The sequence below is a fragment of the Aspergillus wentii genome (genome assembly GCF_001890725.1).
Source record: "Aspergillus wentii DTO 134E9 unplaced genomic scaffold ASPWEscaffold_6, whole genome shotgun sequence".
Lineage (NCBI taxonomy): Eukaryota > Fungi > Ascomycota > Eurotiomycetes > Eurotiales > Aspergillaceae > Aspergillus > Aspergillus wentii.
This window is the reverse complement of record NW_024467837.1, coordinates 1,856,744-1,874,410: the sequence shown is the minus strand read 5'-3', so window position 1 is coordinate 1,874,410 and position 17,667 is coordinate 1,856,744. Positions and strand designations below refer to the sequence as shown.

At 47.8% G+C, this 17,667-nt stretch overlaps 8 protein-coding genes across 8 annotated transcripts; 3 read left to right on the top strand and 5 right to left on the bottom strand.

The window, feature by feature from the left end:
- Positions 1–363: 363 nt before the first annotated feature.
- ASPWEDRAFT_53309 (trehalose-6-phosphate synthase) lies at positions 364–2,013 on the top strand (the record flags this gene model as incomplete). Its single annotated transcript, XM_040837869.1, has 5 exons — positions 364–664; positions 715–1,084; positions 1,137–1,510; positions 1,565–1,907; positions 1,965–2,013. The coding sequence occupies 5 exons, from the start codon at positions 364–366 to the stop codon at positions 2,011–2,013; spliced, it is 1,437 nt and encodes a 478-aa protein (XP_040686995.1).
- A 3,101-nt stretch (positions 2,014–5,114) lies between these two features.
- On the bottom strand, positions 5,115–6,255 carry ASPWEDRAFT_619105 (uncharacterized protein). The gene has a single exon (XM_040838602.1). The coding sequence runs from the start codon at positions 6,101–6,103 to the stop codon at positions 5,360–5,362; it is 744 nt and encodes a 247-aa protein (XP_040686994.1). The 5' UTR covers positions 6,104–6,255; the 3' UTR covers positions 5,115–5,359.
- Positions 6,256–6,406: 151 nt separating this feature from the next.
- On the top strand, positions 6,407–6,814 carry ASPWEDRAFT_174726 (gamma-glutamylcyclotransferase family protein; the record flags this gene model as incomplete). The annotated part of the gene is made up of 1 exon (XM_040831256.1): positions 6,407–6,814. One exon carries the CDS (start codon positions 6,407–6,409, stop codon positions 6,812–6,814), a length of 408 nt encoding a protein of 135 aa, XP_040686993.1.
- Positions 6,815–7,021: 207 nt separating this feature from the next.
- On the bottom strand, positions 7,022–8,867 carry ASPWEDRAFT_174725 (uncharacterized protein; the record flags this gene model as incomplete). Its single annotated transcript, XM_040831255.1, has 2 exons — positions 7,022–8,206; positions 8,256–8,867. The coding sequence occupies 2 exons, from the start codon at positions 8,865–8,867 to the stop codon at positions 7,022–7,024; spliced, it is 1,797 nt and encodes a 598-aa protein (XP_040686992.1).
- A 339-nt stretch (positions 8,868–9,206) lies between these two features.
- On the bottom strand, positions 9,207–11,637 carry ASPWEDRAFT_43396 (uncharacterized protein). The gene has a single exon (XM_040836017.1). It carries the CDS (start codon positions 11,574–11,576, stop codon positions 9,306–9,308), a length of 2,271 nt encoding a protein of 756 aa, XP_040686991.1. The 5' UTR covers positions 11,577–11,637; the 3' UTR covers positions 9,207–9,305.
- A 485-nt stretch (positions 11,638–12,122) lies between these two features.
- ASPWEDRAFT_114961 (M20 family metallo-hydrolase) lies at positions 12,123–13,665 on the bottom strand (the record flags this gene model as incomplete). Its single annotated transcript, XM_040828538.1, has 4 exons — positions 12,123–12,192; positions 12,240–13,067; positions 13,126–13,439; positions 13,498–13,665. 4 exons carry the CDS (start codon positions 13,663–13,665, stop codon positions 12,123–12,125), a joined length of 1,380 nt encoding a protein of 459 aa, XP_040686990.1.
- A 673-nt stretch (positions 13,666–14,338) lies between these two features.
- ASPWEDRAFT_185713 (uncharacterized protein) lies at positions 14,339–15,443 on the top strand (the record flags this gene model as incomplete). Its single annotated transcript, XM_040832091.1, has 3 exons — positions 14,339–14,420; positions 14,476–14,911; positions 14,981–15,443. 3 exons carry the CDS (start codon positions 14,339–14,341, stop codon positions 15,324–15,326), a joined length of 864 nt encoding a protein of 287 aa, XP_040686989.1. The 3' UTR covers positions 15,327–15,443.
- Positions 15,444–16,609: 1,166 nt separating this feature from the next.
- Positions 16,610–17,648, bottom strand: ASPWEDRAFT_185712 (uncharacterized protein; the record flags this gene model as incomplete). The annotated part of the gene is made up of 2 exons (XM_040832090.1): positions 17,086–17,648; positions 16,610–17,024 (listed from the first exon to the last, which is right to left on the bottom strand). Coding segments are annotated over exons 1-2 (663 nt in total), but the record flags the coding sequence as incomplete, so codon positions are not given.
- Between the last annotated feature and the right edge of the window lie 19 nt (positions 17,649–17,667).

The following is a 17,667-nucleotide window of genomic DNA, read 5'->3' as shown; positions in this document are numbered from 1 at the left end:
TTGCTATGACGTCAGAATATGGTAACCTCATTGCAGTCAACATCAATAATCTTTGTCAAAAAGCCAGGTTGACATTGACAGACTACCAAGGAAAATAAGTTCGTCGTTTTTATTTTCCCATAATAGACTGGTTGGTTGGGACAATCATCCTGGTGGCTGTCGAATAGACGCCTCCCCGTTGAATTATTCATATTGACGTAGAATATACATTGGAGGCGGTGACATACAAATAACGAATATAGACACGTATTTCGAATTTTCAGCTAGAGAGCTGGATAAATTCTTCTATAAATCCATATTTAAACATTCTTTTACTCAAAGCACTGCACGTTAATATTGATTTTCCCTGATCACGTAGTAACGATGGCACCCAACATCCAAGACGGCAACAACAAACGCAACCTTATCATCGTTTCCAACCGTCTTCCCCTCTCCGTCAAAAGGGTAGATGGCGCATATCTATCCAGTCTCTCAAGTGGAGGTCTCGTTACCTCGCTGTCCGGATTGACGAAATCGACAGAATTCCGTTGGTTTGGGTGGCCCGGGATTGAAGTCAAGGACTCCAAGGATCGCGAGCAAGTCTGTCACAGTCTGGACGAGCATAATGCAGTCCCAATTTTCCTAGACACCAATCTGGCAAACGAGCACTACAACAAGTTTTCAAGTACACATGCCTTGGGCTGTCTTGGTGATAATGTTCTAACTCCTCCTTAGATACTATTCTCTGGCCTATCCTGCATTATCAATCCGGGGTGGTCTACGAAGACGGCCCATGGCAGGCGTACAAGCGCGTCAACGAGATCTTCGCCGACACCATCGCGGAAGAAGCCACCAAGGGCAGTCTGATCTGGGTGCACGACTACCATCTCATGCTGTTGCCCAGCCTCCTACGCGAACGTCTTAACAAACAAAACAAACCATGTGCTATTGGCTTCTCACTGCACACGCCTTTCCCCGCTGGAGACTTCTGGAAGGCACTTCCTGTGCGAAATGAGCTTATTGAGGGAATGCTATCGAGTGATCTGATTGGATTCCATACGGATGAATATAAGCAAAATTTCACCGATACGTGCGCTCGTCTCTTGTGAGTGACTTTCATCCTCTCCGATCGCGCAAAATTGCTAACATGAAGATAGGGGCGCGCGAACCGAAATCCCCGGAAAGATTCTCTTCAAAGACCGACTCGTTTGCGCCGATAAATTCATCGTCGGAATCGATCCCCAGAAATTCATAGACACATTGCAGAAACCGGAAGTCCAGCACCGAATCGAACAGCTGCAGAACACTTACAAGGATAAAAAGGTCATTATTGGCGTGGACCGGTTGGACTACATCAAGGGCTTGACGCAGAAATTGAAGGGTTATGACATGTTTTTGGATGATCACCCAGAGCTCAAGAACAAGATTGTCTTGATTCAAGTCGCCGTCCCAAGTCGTGAAGATGTGAAAGAATATCAGGAGCTGGAGACGGAGCTCAGCACCATTGCAGGAAAGATTAACGGGAAGCATGGTAAGCTCTCAGTCTAGATGCTGGGGTTTATATTCTAACTGATTTCTCTTTCAGCTACCCCCGATGGAACGCCCCTTCTCTACATGCACCGCTCGGTCCCGTTCGACGAACTGACTGCGCTATACTCCGTCGCCGATATCTGTCTTCTCACCTCCACCCGCGACGGAATGAATTTGGTTGCCTTTGAATACGTCGCCTGCCAGAAGGAGCGACATGGTGTGCTGGTCCTCTCCGAATTTGCTGGGGCATCCGCCTTCATGCGAGAGGGAACCGTTACCTTCCACCCAGCGAATACAACCGAGCTGTCGGAGGCTATCAACAGGGCCGTGAATATGCGTGACGAGGAGCGAAAGAGAAAGCATGAAAACCTGCGGCTCTTCATTGAAGATAATACGAGGTAGGTTGATATGTCGGAATTTTCTTGATACCAATCTTGCTAACGGTCTACTCGCAGTGCTAAATGGGGAGAGACGTTTATCAAAAGATTGTCACAGCGCTTGTAGAATTGCCCTGAATCCCTCAGCTGGCTCGACATTAGTGATCCTGGAACTCGTCGTGCGACAGATATGGGTTAACTCTATTTTCTGTAGCTATATACTTTGGACTATATGATAGCTAGAAATCTGTTTTGTATAATTCCAATTTAATATCTCTCATCTACGGAAACACGAATACTTCTCGGTCCGCTCGATCCTATAACGTAGTACCTCTTTCTATCTTCGACCGTCATGCCTGCTCAGCGAGATTTAGGCAACTACTAGCCTAGAAAGTCACAACTATATCTTCGTGATATTCATCTACTCCATATAATTTCAAGTCTACATATATGATCTCTCACCAAGACATCAAGAGTGTTAGCTGTCGCCGTAGCCAGTACTACTCGTGCTTTTCTGTTGGTTTTCTCCTATATCGATATCGATATCGATCAACTGAGCACGAGTCCCCCAACAAGCCCTACCCAAAAAGGAAACCCCCCTCTGCCCCAGGCTCCCTCTTCATTCACTGTCGCCTAAGCGAGGCTCTACCACCAGAAAATAAGTTGCTTTTCTCCTCTCTCTTCTCTTCTTCTCTTTTTCCTTCTCTCCCACATCCACTTCACACTTTTTCCTTTGGTTTTTGCTTCATATTTTGCTGCCTTTTGGTTCTCTGCGGGGTTTGCTTTGCTGGTTTCTATCCCATAATTACTGCTAATATCACAGCAGGTACCACTAACCTTTGCAGCTTCCTCCTACTCCTCCTCGGCTTCGTCAGCACTGGCGCCAGCGCTGTATATCTCGACCTCTTTCGACCGTCCCCTACTAACACAGGTACCTATACAAGCTCATACTAACACAGTAAAGCTCATCTGGAGATTCTACGGGATCTCTACGAGCTTCTTACACAATATCCCCATCACCTTCCCCTCTTCCCTTCCCTTGCCCTCTCTTCATCTTTCTCTTCTTCCCCTCGTCTCCCATCACCATCACACACGAAACATATTAAAACATCGACAACATACAAGGAGAAGCTAAGTACCCCTTCCTGTCACTGCCCATTCCTTCCCTCCTTCATCGTCATTGCCCCCCTCAAACTCGGATGCAGCCTCTTCCGGACACCCACGTATGCTCAGAGAGAGGCCCCTCTAACGAGGTGGAAGAGAGCTGGTGTCGGAAGGAAGGGCTCCTTGTTTTCGTGCTTTGCAGCTGGACTTGGCTGATAGTTGAACAGACCGCGGAGGATACTATACATAATAAACAACGAATAAGGTGGAGGACATAAAGGGAGATCGGGGCACCACACTGGAGCTGAGTCCTTCGATGGAATCGTTCTGGTATCATGGACTGGTGATGAGACGATGAAGCAGCCCAGTCTTTGACTGTGATAACTTCAAGTTGCGACACGTGCGGTGACTTGAATCTTGCTGCTCATTCTTTCTGAAGTCCTTTTTCATACATCTTCGCCTTTGCGCGAAGCGAGCGTAACAGAGTGCCACGGACGCATGATGAGATCAAAGCAGCATGGCCCTCTCGACTGTGAGATTCTAAAGTGCCGACGGGCGCGGTGACTTGAACACTTTCTGCTCCATACTCTGAGTCCACCGTTCTCTCCTTTCCATTATTTCAAAAAAATCATAACAGGGTGACAGGGACTAGTGATGAAACGATTGAGCAGCCTCAGTCCTCTCGACTGTGCTTTTCTAAAGTGCGTTCGGGTGCGCTGACTTGACAAATGCTGCTCATCCCTTCTGAAGTCCTTGTGTGTGGCTTGAATTTGGTCAATTCTGTCAATTCTGAGTAATCTTAACCATAACAAGGAGCCATGGACGCATGATGAGCAACAAAGCAGCTTCAGTCCTCTCGACCGTGAGACAACTCTAAAGTGCCCTTGTGCGCGTTGACTTGAACATTGCTTCTAGTATTCTGAAGTCCTCGGTCCTTCCAAATTTTGTATATAGAAGTTCAAAGAAACAATAAAAAGAAATTCCTTCCACTATCCAAATAAATTAAAAGATCGACAAAGACATATTCTCTCTGCATTGCGGTTTCTTGGCAAATAATTTTTTTCATGAATGGAAATCGAAACCAGCACGAGCGAAGATGTGAACAATCTGGCGTGGGAGGGCTTCGCCTTCCCAATCTCGGACAGACGAGCGAGTCCTTCGACTTTGACCACCCACACGCTTATTCTCAAACAAAGCCACCTTTACATCTGTCATTCTCATTCATATAGGGATTCAAGTTTGGTGTGGTAGCTGGAAATTACAGTTACTTCACGGATTCAGTTTTTCGCCAGGTGAGCACGCAGTCAACAACGGCTTCCACGAGTGGTGAATTCCTGCCCGCTCTTTCATGGGTTCACACCTCAGAATAAGCTCCATAGACTAACCCTGAAGCAATTCCCAGGTCGAGACTGTCTTATATCCCAACGATAAAAGGTACAAGATGGTTCAGACGCAGAGACCTTTCGCGCAAGAGTCGAAATTACGAGGGGTACTCATCGCGAGGTGACAGCGTCCCGGGAACTCAAGGATATAGCAATATGAGAACAAGGAGCTGTTTCACAGAAGGTCAGACTCGAGGTGAGAATGTCGAGAACCTCTCTAGGCTCATCATCTACCCTCATATGACCCTGTCTGGAGGAACTAGCACACTCAGTCATCCGGTGAAAGCGTACAGAGTCCAAGCCTCGTGGAATAACACTGTTTCAAGCTTCAGCAAGAGGTATTTGAGCCTGAGGCCGTTGATATGACGCTTATGGATGCGGAACAAGGTCTTGCTGACGACAGCTATTGCTACGACAAAAGCAGGTATTCGATTAATATTAAACCAGACCCATTCCACTTCTATGGCAACACGGCTAACATTTCCCTTTCACTGACAGGGTATTAAAATCGAAAGATTCTTTGTGTCGCTACATCGAGACGGGCTGCAAGGCACAGCCCTTGTCCTTCCGACCCTCGAGCAGCGTGCGATATCGAAGGCTTACATACAAGGCGGCATTCTCAAACACAAATAGAGATCAAAGGATTTTTGGAAGATCTAGAAGTATTGGAAACTGGAAGAGTTTCAGAGAACGCCGATCAGCAACTGAAGGAGATCGAATTGCTTTCGTATCGTATCGAGACGTCGGTCAGGGAGTTGGATCGGTATACACATTGATTAGAACGTCGAGGTATTTTTGGCGCCGCGAACTTCATTACAAGAGGCAGTTTATACAGCTCTCAGAAGAAGTTTTTGATAATTTTTTTCTCCCATCAGTTCCCGTGTTTCAATTTGGCTAAGAAAAAATCATTCATGCTTTCGTTGATGCGGGCTATGTACACTCGTGGAACTTAAGCAACTTCTAAAGAATCTTCCGACTATGATCAATTCAAAGGCCATAATTACAATCCAATGGAAATCTATCCAAAGCTTGAATATCGTATTCTGTCGGAGCTCTTTGAAGCCCTTCCAACCACCTCTCCGGGGAGGTTTGACCATAGGACAGTCCTTCAGAAGAAAAGAGAGAATGAAGCGAAGAAACAAAAATCACAACATCGCAAACATGGTGGAGTAAATATTCACAATCCTGCCAGTATACTTTCAAAAGCCCAAGAAGCCGCGGCTGGTCCCCAAATAGCCACGGCTTTGGACACGGGCGAAGCACACCACCCAGAATAGGATCACAGAGAACACCCATGCGCAGATGATCACCAGTTTTCTTGACTGATATTTTGCTGTACCATCTTCCTCTTTTGGGTGGGTAATATTCGAGAATCCCGATTATCGATGTTGGTGGTTGCTGCATTAGCATCCGTCGCCAACTGGCTTCTTTTCGTTGGTACTTGTCAAGATATCTTGTGCTTTCGCTGAGAGGCGTGGAACAGATGAAGTTCGGCCAGAGGATCTTTCTGATAAGCGGGTTGCGAGTGTACGTTTTCCGTGCAGTGTTTGGGTTTAGTTCGATAGGGAGAAAGAATAGTGCTTTCTGGAGAGGTTTGGAGATATTGATCAGATTGTGCCACAGACGGCAGACTCGTTGAGATGTGAGGAGGGTTTGCATGTCGACACTTAGAAGGATTAGCTCAAGGAGCTCAGGAATGAGAAGGGCGGCTGGTGTAAAGTCTTGACTCATTGTAATTGCTTGGTTCGTAAGTTACTTGATGGAAGTTGAAGATAGTTGGTCGGGATGCGATGAAGCCGAGGTGAAATTGAAATGTGAGTGAGATGATATTCAAACAAAGCACAGCCAAGTAGCTCAATTTAGGCACCCAAGGTCTGCCTAGACTGACCTATTTCCGATCACAGGTACCATGGATCCGAGTAAGGACAGCATTTTGCGCCATGGTTGGTTAACGGGAAGAGTTACGCAATAGCTGCCTATCTTTTCTTCACACCCCAACTCAGTCGTGACTTGACAACCGACGCTATAATCAGAATGGAAGTGCCGCAGCCTTTCCAGTCACAGTATTACTTCCTCTACGGTTCACTGATGGACCAGTCCACCCTCGCTAGAGTCATCAAACGACCACACAGACCAGAGCTTATTCCCGCCAGAATAGTCAGGTACAGGTTGAAGCTTTGGGGAGCGTACCCTGCGTTACTGGACGGCTCCGAAGATGCTGTGGTGATAGGAATGGCATACGAAGTTCGATCGCTGTCGGAGCAGAGGTATCTTGAGGCGTACGAATCAGATTATTACGTCAATAGCCCGTGTGTGATTGAGTTAGAAGGCGGCAAAGCAGTTGTCGGAAGGACCTTCAAATGGGCTGTTGACCAGTCACTGCTGAGGGATGGAGCTTTTGATCTAAGAGATTGGCAGTTGGATAGTATCGACACAAGGTAAGGGGATATCAATCCTCCAAAGTCGTAGAATCATCTAATCGCTTTCGGGTCAGACATCCATGATTCCGTTGAATTTGCGATCCGATAAACATTCAATGTCGCGTCAAACGATACCCTTGAGGGTCCATAGTGCCTAGCCTGATACTCGTGGCCGGCAGCCCTCAGCGGCACAATCATGTAAATGGATAGAGGCAGAAGGTTTTCCAATTCAAGTAGCACCTGAAAGTCCAGCTGCCATCATCCTCTCAGAAGGCAAAGCCGCATTCCGTAGGTATGCCAGAACGGATGGTTCCAGCCCCCAGTCGCCTTCCCATTGTGTCATCCGTAACCCTTGTTTGAAATGCCCAGCTAGATGGTCCATCCGTGTTGACCAGTTTGGTAATGTCGCTTCGCAGAAGCCACATCGACTTGAGACATTGTTGGCCTCGCATCGCCAACTTTCCAGTCGCGCGACTGGTAACTTTGTGCATCCGTGAAATTTCTTCAAGTGTTGCCATAGATAGTCTTTCCGTGTGAATGATCTCTCCTCTATAGGCTTCGCCGCACAGACTTTAAATTCGTGATCCTCCCAGTGTGCTTGAGATGGGGATGTGGTCTCACAGAACCTGCATTCAGCTGACGTCGGTGCCAACGATTGGAGGTTAAGCAGATCCGGTGTACAAACCCATGATTCTAACGATAGATGTACAGTTTTTTCATGTCTTGACCAGTCGTGCTTTTTCTGGAACGATTGCGTGCAAAATGTACATTGATAGGGACCCTCCTCTGTTGTTCGTCGTTGACGGCCTCGTCTATGCCTTAGCCGTGTTCGCTTCGGGAGTGAAGGAAACGGTAAGCCGCCTTCTCCTGCTGAATTATGACTCCAAGCAGATGACTGACTGTCGGATGATGCTTCGGATTGTCTGCTCCCGACACTGGGGAGAGAGGAATCGAGATGGGACGAACTTTCGTCCAGATTAAAAAGATAGTTGAAATCATTGGCCTCTGATAAGCTCGAGCTCATGTCAACGCCAGGCCCACTAGTTGCAATAGCGTTTTGAATAGCCGATTCCGGAACGGCTTCATCTTCCGGTGGAGATGCTTGCCATCTTTCCATCGGTGTCATGGAAGGCATAGGTGAGCCGGAACGGAAGACTTGAGTCGGCGGCCGTGAAGACTGTAACTTTTGCTTCTGTCGCCTGCGAGCATTTGCAAACCACGTTGACACACGCTGCTTTGAGAATCCAGTTTCGTTTGCAAGAGCGCTCTTTTCCCCTTCGGACGGATAGGGATATTCTTGGTGTTGGCGGTACCAATCCCTCAACACCCTTGCCCCCTTTCTCACAAACTGCTTCGATTCTTTCCGGTCTTCTTCTGGCCCTACCACTCCCCTTGAACCTTCCACTTGCCCTACCTGCCACCTAAAGTCAGACACGTCTCTAATGAAAACCTGACATGCTTACCACATCGTCCACATCCTCCGCAAGTCCATGGAGATTACCAAAGACAGGAGACATAGTCTCAAACCCCGATGGTTGACGTTTCTCTCCTCGAGCAAGACTGCACTCTCGAAACAAGGCCACACAGCTAGAACACGAAGTGATGGGGTTTGGGTTAGCCGGAGCAGTGCGAATAATCAGACACTGGAGCCGGTGCCGCCGACAGTAGCTGCAGGGTTTTGGTGGCGAATAAGCTCCGTCAAGCCATTGTGACACGTTGTTGAAGTCTGGGTATACTGCAGCCTGTGAATTGTGGGAGAGATATTGAGGGTTCCCGATATCATCGTTCATTAAATTCTGGGAATATTGGGTTTGATCTGGCACTGCTGATGTTGGAAGATTTTGATAGAAACTGGGATCATCGGGTATCGTCAAATGAGGCCATTCTCCATTTTGAAAGTCCACGAAAGGATGATAAGTGTCGTTCAATACATCCCAGTCGAAATTCACGTCTACGTTCCGCGACCACTCGTTGGATAAATTCGACAAATTCCCATCGGCCACGGCTTCGAAGGCGGGATTCTGCGGGTCCTCTGGTGGAGGATGTCGTTGGTCGAACCCATGGTGACCTTCCATGATCCAAAAATGCTCCTTCCGCTATGGATGATCTCTAGGTGCGATAGGATAAGAATGACATGTCGATAATTGGAAACTCCGAGTCCAGGAAATGTTTGTGGAAGTTGAGAAAAGTTGACTTTCTGGAGATGAAAGACCAAGATCGCTGAGTCATTGACTCAGTCTAGCCTGATGGGGCATGTGGATCCTTCATTTTGGGCCAGCAGCCAATCACAAATTACTCATTAACAGGAGTATAAAATGTTCAATCTTCTTCTGCTTTATATGTCAAATAAGATACGATAAAGGCGGTGGCATGCATATTTACTTTTTCGGAAAGTATTCGAAAGCGGGATCAGTGGACTGAGGGCCATATTCGAAAGCTCCGCACGACTTCCATTCTTCCTCAAGAAAAATATATATATACTCAAGACACGACTATATCTAAAATACAAGATGTTACTGACAAAGGTCTGAGATAAGGCTGATGTAAACCTGCTCCATCTGCCTGAGACTTTCTACATCGACATATTCCTCTTTCGCATGTAACCCATGGCCAGCCGGACCAAATACAATTGACGGAACCCCAACCTCACCCAGCAGTGCCGCATCGCACCAAAATGCTTGGCTCTTGACGGAAGGACGGGACCCAAAAACTGGAGTCGCAATGTCTGCCGCTCTCTGAGCCAGAGGGTGATCGAAGGGGAGCTTTTGCGTCGGGCGAGACATGGTGACCCGAGGCGCTGCGTATCGGAAACGGGGGTTCTCCTTTGAAATATCCGCCAGCAAGGTGTTCATGTCATCAAGGATAGATTGCTGTGTCTGACAGGGGACAGTGCGGAATTCTATGGTGATGGTACAGTTTGCAGGGTACGAGGATGGCTCTTCGCCACCCCGGATCAAGCCGCAATGAAGAGATGCTGGACCCAAGGTTTCGTCGGTTGGGAGATGTTTCTGATATTCTTCAATTGCTCGCAGAAACCATCCAGCACTCAAAATTGCATCTTCTCCCTCAAATGGCATGGATCCATGGGCAGCGACGCCTAGGATGTCGACCTCTACCCACAGAAATCCTTTGTGGGCGGTGATGATTGATCCCATCGTGGGCTCGGGAATGATAGCTGCATCTGCGCGCCATCCAGCAGCAATCACGTCTTGGGTCCCTTGCGAGGCGTCTTCCTCATCGGAAACGGCAGCAATGATCACATCGCCCTTCGGAATGCGGCCGCTGGTAATCGTTGCAGACATGGCCGTGAGGGCGGCGGCAAGGCCTCCTTTCATGTCCAGACTACCTCTTCCAAAGACGACCGGACGACCATTCTTCTCCCCCAGTAAGCCGGAAAGCGGGTCTCTCTCGTAGCTTGCGAGGCTGACAGTATCGAGATGGCCGTTGAACATCAACGACTTGCCTTCGCCAGTTCCACGCAAAACGCCCACAATTGATGGCCGCCCCGGGACTGTTTCAATCCGGTGATACTCAATCCCTCGATGTTGAAACCATGCCTCCATATATTCCACTATTTTGCTTTCCCCAACACCGTCCGCAACCGAGAGCGTAGGGTTCGATGAGTCGATAGCCGTGAGCATTTGTGTGAGGGAAACTGCGTCTTCTGGAGATACATCCAGAGGGGTGGCATACTCGCGTGTACCTTCAGTGCAGAGGAGAACGACGACAGAGTCGCTAGCAAGAGGAGATCCAGTCTCTCTGGTGGCAGCTAACTGTCGTAATGCTGCCAACGATGCAGCCCCACAGGGACCAGCGGCCACCGACGTCGATGCAAGATACTGTACCGCGGAATGGCTTTCATGACAAGAAACCGTCACAGAAGCATCAACAAGACGTTGCAGGTATGGCCAAGCAGTCAGCGAGACTGTTCCACAATTCATGCCGTCCATGATCGTTGAAGATGTTTTGACGGAGACCAAACTCCCGGCTTTCAAACTGGAGTAAAGACAGGGTGCCGAGTCAGGTTCGACTGTAACCACAGTAGTCGGGTTAGATTGGGACTTGCAATGCATCGTCACAGCCTGTGCAAGACTGCCAACCCCAACGGGAGTAACTATGACGCTGCTCTGCAGACCTAACTCAGATAATTGAGTCTCAATCTCCCCCATCATGGTCGAGTACCCCTCCACAATCCATCCAGGAATCTCCTTGTATCCTTCCAAGGCTGTATCCTGAATCAAAAGGCCACCGTCAGTCCTCCTAGCAGCATCGGTCGCCTCCTGCACGGCAGTATCGTAATCCCCATCCACCTTATGCACTCGCGCTCCTTCACCTTCGATAAAACTGCGTGTTTTATCGTCCATGGTTTTTCGAACATAGATATGAGAATCGAGAGACAAAAGTCTGGCAATAAAAGCGACAGCCCTTCCATGGTTCCCTTCCGTAGCCGTAAACAAGCTAATAGGAACAGCCTTTGCTTTGGCTGATAGCTCATCAAAGTCGACAGTGGGCGAAAGTCCCAGATGCGATGCGACGGCTCGATAACATCCCCACGAAGCACCTAGGACTTTGAAAGATGGTAGACCAAACCGGTTACTTTCATTCTTCACGAAAACTGAGCGCACTCCGAGCTCTGTCGCGAGTTGAGGAAGTGGGACTAACGGTGTGGGATTATAATTTGGGAGAGACTTGTGAAACTGCTCAAGACCGTCGACAGCGGGGAAAGTGCAGCGCTCGTTTGCAGCGGCTGGGTTGAGATAGATTGGTCGTCGGGAGGAGGGCATTGCGGGGGAGTTGTGGTGGTATTTGGAGGGAGGATGGCAACACTGCCTTTATTGAATCTAGGTTTGAAGCAGAGATGGTTAATTCGAGAGAGCATGTAGGAAAAGAGTTTGATTTATAGTCACGATAGTCAGATCGGAATAAATGCGACCCTTCTTGGAGCACGCATGGCCTGGCTTGGGCGCCTTCTAGCGACATGATCCGATGAGGGGCGGCCATGGGGCAAAGAGAACAAGTGGGAAAAAAAGCGCCTTCTATCAACTTTTGCGCCTTTCCATGGCACATTTCATCAATTTTTGTTGTTTGAGTCGAAGAAACGTAAATGAAAGGAAATTGTGGGTGCGCCTTCGTTGGACACGCAGTGTTTGTTTTTGCGACAAAGCGAGTGTCTGTCTTTACCGGTTTCCTACACATGGAGTGATCTTGTTTTTCAAGCATTGTTGGCTTGTACGAAAATTGCTCCTTTTATTCCATGGTCAAACTATGGAATACAACATGGCTATCCTGTAATGCCCGAAATTTGCTAAAAATAAAACCGACCAAAGTATTTATCTCTTCTCCATCCGCATCTGATCGTAGTTTACAACGGATTCTAGTAGAGTTTGGGTACCAAGGGCACTGGATTTGTTAGCAAATACGAAGAAAATATCTCGTTGGGAACTTACCAATCTTCGGGTTTGCAGTATTCAGTTGGATGGTGACTGACCCCGTCACGGCACGGAACAAAAATCATCGCAGTGGGACAGTGTCGATTGGTATACACACTATCATGACCAGCTCCACTGGTCATTTCCATCCACTTACCAGCTCCTACAAGCTGGTCTGCAGCACTACGGACAGCCCCAACAGCCGATTCATCAAACTTGACTGCCGGAGAGTCCGTTTCCAGCGTCCATTCAAAGGTGACGCCTTTCCCATCCTCAGTCGCGATGCGAGCAAACGATTCTAGGCACTCCTGCTCAACGGCATGCACAACACCATCTTCTGGGTGGCGGACGTCCAAGGTGAAAACAACTTCCGAAGAAACTGTATTCGTAGAGGCATTCGAGGGTACTTTGATAATTCCGGTTGAGGCCAACGCGCCGTGTCGTTTGGCAATTGCGTTAGAAGCCACGATCATCTTCGATGCTGCGAGTAACGGATCATGACGCGCACTGAAAGGCGTCGTTCCCGTATGCGCATCTTTCCCAGTCACGGTGAAAGTCAGCCATTTGTATCCTTGCGCTCCCTGGACTACTCCTATGTATCTGCCGTTCTCAGGTAATATGGGCCCTTGCTCGATATGCAACTCGAAATGGGCGCCCAATGGGAAGCCAGTAGCTGGGTCACTCGAACACGCAGTTGCTCCAAGATATCCGTGGCGTTCCAATTCAGATTTTAGTGTGACTTTTGAGTCGTGAATGTCGGTCAAATTCCAGGCTTTTTCGATCGGAATCGCGCCAGCCCAAACGCCAGAAGAACACATCGATTTTGGAAACCGAGCCCCTTCCTCGCTGTAGCACGCTTCAGTCAGCTGGTTGAAAGAAAAGTCTAAAACAGAAAAACACCTACTTTGTCCAGTTGACTACTCCGACATCATAGTTTGTCTTGAACCCGTTCTCGTGCATGGTTCGTAGAACTTCCAATGCAGAAACCACGCCCAAAATCCCATCATATCGACCACCCCGGGGTTGAGTGTCAAGATGGCTTCCCATCGCTGTCATCGGTGCTGGCGACTTCAATTGACCACTTTGACGCGCGAACATGTTCCCCATCTGGTCGACGGTGAGGGTGCATCCCAACTTTTCGACCTCGCTGGCAAACCACCGTCGGACGCGCGCATCATCATCTGATAGTGTCAATCGGGACATGCCAGTGTCCGTAGGCTTGCTGTTTCGATTATTTTATTAATATCTGAAAGATGGATTAGACGACGGATGCGACATACTCGCCATATCGGTTCGCTGCACCCCATTTGCATGTCTCGTGCAGTGTTTCCCATAGCCGATCTGAATTTATCTGAAGACCTGATCCTCGAGCTCTAGATACTGTTGATAAATCTCGGGTGAAGTGGGGAGAAACGAGTCGGGCCGCTGTTTTGGTTGCGCGCATGTTGAAAGGTGGAGGGGGAGAAGAAAGACGGTTTGCCAGTTGAGCAGAAGACAACCAACAGCTCTGATTTATCTTCTTTCTCTCTACGCCTCCCAACAACAATTTCCATACAAAAGACGCCTTCCCTTGACAGCAGCAGAATAAAACAAAACTCAACGATCTCCACCGTGAATACTCTGGTCAATCGAGATTCATGTTCGCCGGTGGCGGTGGACAATTTCGGCGATGTCGAGCGCCTTCTGGTGACATCCGCGACTGTTTTTTATGCTCCACAATTGCCGAACGGGCGATCAAACGAACTCGAAGGAGAAGAGGGAGAAAATGATGACAATATTTGACGTTTTTAAAAATATTGATGGCTACTTTAGGAATAACATCAACCGGTGCCTAGAATTGCAGTCATCCGGTCAGCATGACCTCAACACACCTGATATACCTCGGCAATGTGATCGAAACCTCAACAGGACGGAACAAGAACTGCGATCATAACCGAGAAAACGGACACCAACAGAATGATAGAGGAGCATCAGAAATACGGCCTTCTAGTGCCTCAATATCATTGCTGCGTGTGTGGTATCCGGATTTTTAAACCCCCGAGGGGTAGACATCGGCGAGGTGACGATTTCACACAGATGAAGAATCGACTTCTCCCGAAAAGCATCGAAAAACGAACATGTATGTCTATCACTCGAAAGACACTCGATTTGAGCGTGAATTTCTAAATCTCAAGACTCGGACTTCTCTGTACCGAGCCAGTAAGTACTTTATGCTCATGCCAAGTGAAGTGATGGATCTGAAAATGTATTCCAGTCTTCAAAAGCGACGGCAGCTCCGCCATCCCAGCAGGCTATCATTTATCAGGGATTGCACACCATATTCTTCGAACTGAGCAAGAGGAAGGCGTTCTTCGTGTCCCTCCAAACCGCAACGCTGGTTATATCGGACAACCGTCATTGAGTTCCAAAGTTATCGACGTGTATCCGGCAGACTTCCGGACATCGAGAAACTACGACAAAGGCTTGCACGGATTTACCATTCACAGCCGGTGCTGGGAGCTGATAGAGCACGTCTTTGGGCCCCAGGTGGAAAAGCACCTGGATCTTCTGGTGCAAGCCCTACGGCTCAAATGGGTCGGGGGCGCTCATGAACTATTAAGCGACACGTGGTATCATTACGAGTATACGCGGTACAGGTGGGACTGGACATTACAACCAATCGATATTCCTTCTTATCTGAACGATCCTATGTATGTACCTAGACTGAAAGATATTCTTCTAACTGCAACGAGGCGAGGAAGAACAGAGAAAAACGACAGGGGCACGGGTGAGACTCGATCTCCGTGTCCTTCGGAAAATCATGTTTACCACAGTTTACCACTTGAGATAAAATACTTGATTCTGGACACGCTCCAACGTGAAAAGGATATAAACGGACTGCTGTCTGGTTTCGAATGGTACATTCCAGACAGCTATTGGAAGGGTCGTTTTCCACGAGAGATGGGCTTTGAGATTGGCCAAATCCGCTGGAAGGAGATAGACTGGCCGTATATCATCGAGAATGCGAAGCTGATCACAGATTCACCTTCTCTTCAGCTTCGGCGTCGCAATGTGCAATTTCTGAGAGCTGTTCGTGTTGTTTTCAACCGGGTTCTGAGAGCGTAAAATGGGGAGGATCAGTAGCCTGTATTTGCAGGATAGAAATTCGGATTTGCTCTTGAATCGCTAAATAGTCTGGCTATCTATATTTGCTATAGGGAATATCATTCATCGCGTGATCCGGATTTGCATATCCTGAATATTAATATTTACTGGCTCATCCTGGTAGAGATCGTGTTGCCTGATGGATGTTCTCCTGGATAATGTCGTCTTTGACCGATTGTATGCCAAATTTCTGCTGGCAACCTCCAGCAAACAAACCCCCGCTACGTCGCTCTCCAAACCTCAAAATAGGCTCACCAAAGCAGCCCTCCAGACAAACTTTCAGTCTTTTCTTGATTATCTGGTCTGTTCCTGTGTAATGATACTGTCTGTCTGTCGCTAACCAACTTCTCCCAACAGGACCTTCGGTCTTCTAGTTCACCTTTTCAGCCCTCCCTCCGCTCAACTCGACTTATTCTAATCAAACAGACGATGGGGAATACGTCACCAGCTCTGCAGTGATCAACGTTCACGAGGATTTGGGGGCGGATTGGTGGAATCTACAAACTAAATATAGAGCTCTTCGATCGCGACCAGCGAATAAAGGAAACGGAGATAGACAAGCAGATAAAAGAGATGCGTCAATAAGGATGAACGTGAGAATCATGGACGATATGGAAGCTCGCAATCAAATCCACCTGAGAAATTAAGCAGTGCCTGGTTGGCCTCGTTACGACAGATCGTATGACGCCAGGTGCTTTAGAAAAAGGGCCTTTGTTCCTTCAAGGATCTTCATACTCCGTCGTCGATTCCTCCATCCATGCGAATTTGCAAGTAGACGGTCCATGTTGAAATAAATATATTTCCAATTCAGACCACCATCGCTCGAGAGCTCTTCCTTTTCCAACATGGAATCCCTGATGAATCGAGCACGCCAATAGCCTGGTGGGATACTTTCACCCCAGGACGGAAAGACCCAAAGAAGCATGCGTAAATCAGCACTGTCCGTGAGAAAATCGGCAATCGTCAGAATGATTTCCGTCGGGACGATAACACTTTCGGGTTCAAACTTCGAACGAAGAACCATTGAATGAGTTTTTGGCTTCTGTTGGGTAGCCATTTCCTTCTGATCTTTCCGTTTCTTACGGACACTCATCTGGCTGGAGTTATTGCTTTTCTTTACGTGCTTCCGCTGGAAAGCCTCTGGATCTCTGGCAAGATCTCGCAGCTCCGCGATCCTAAACGGGTCCCTGTGTGCATAGCCACGATCCGAGCATTCCAAACCTTTCCCCTAGCATTCAGTATACGGCTTCCAGTCTGTTTTTGGTGAGTAGTTAACATATTCAAGCCATCCCATCCAGTACAGCTCTTCGCAAAAGATCTTGTACAAGTTATATATCTTTATGTTGGACCTGATCAGTAGGACCTCCACAAACAGGTCCAGGTTTTGTTGGATAAGATCAACATCAAGAATTCGTGTCATCAGAGACCAGCATCGTTCGTGAATTGGATATGCGAATGCATTGCTATACTTTTGTCGCTCATTCATTCTAGAACTCTTCACATAGGCCTCGAGAAATCTATCGCGACATGGCCCAGGATTTCCAAGGATCATTTCGTTTGGATCACTTGGGGCAATCAGGACTTCACGGCTCCATTTATTGAACAATGCTACACCTGAAAGATGGAATTGCATTTTATGACGGCTTCGGTGCTGGAAGACTTCAAGGATCATCAGTGTCTTGTCCAGAATTACCAGCAAAAAGGAGTAATTAAAACCCACTTGTTCGATAAAGCCGAGGCCATATCCAGGGAATCCTGAAATATAATTGTGCCAGATCACCGGGCTTACCCTGGACACGCTGATGATTTTTCAGCTCCTCAGTCCACTCTTCTTTTTCAGTGAAGATTCTGCTGGCTTCTGCATCCCTTTGATATCGCGTGTCCCAGCCTACCAGGTGCATTCCACACAGATAACAGAACGGGTCGTTCATCGTCCAACCATCTCGTCGCAGTGTATCTAGCTTTTTCATCTTCGTTTGCACTGGTATAGGGACTGTCCAAAAATTGTTCAGTTGAATCGGGATTGCTGACAATAATCACCGTGCAAAAATTGAGAAAAATCTGTTAGTTGGCCCTTTGCAAAACATCATTATGAAGCGCTCAGTGATATCAGGGCATCTGTTACTAAAAAGGAAATATTGACCGTTGTATAGTGATCCGTGGTTTTTCCACGGGCTGCGTTCTCGGCCTCAGCGACAAGAGAATCTAGACATCAGCATATGATGTTGTTTCGGGGGATAAGTCGTCCCAAAGCCTCGGTCAATTAGATAAATGCCATTATTGATCCACTTATTTATAGACC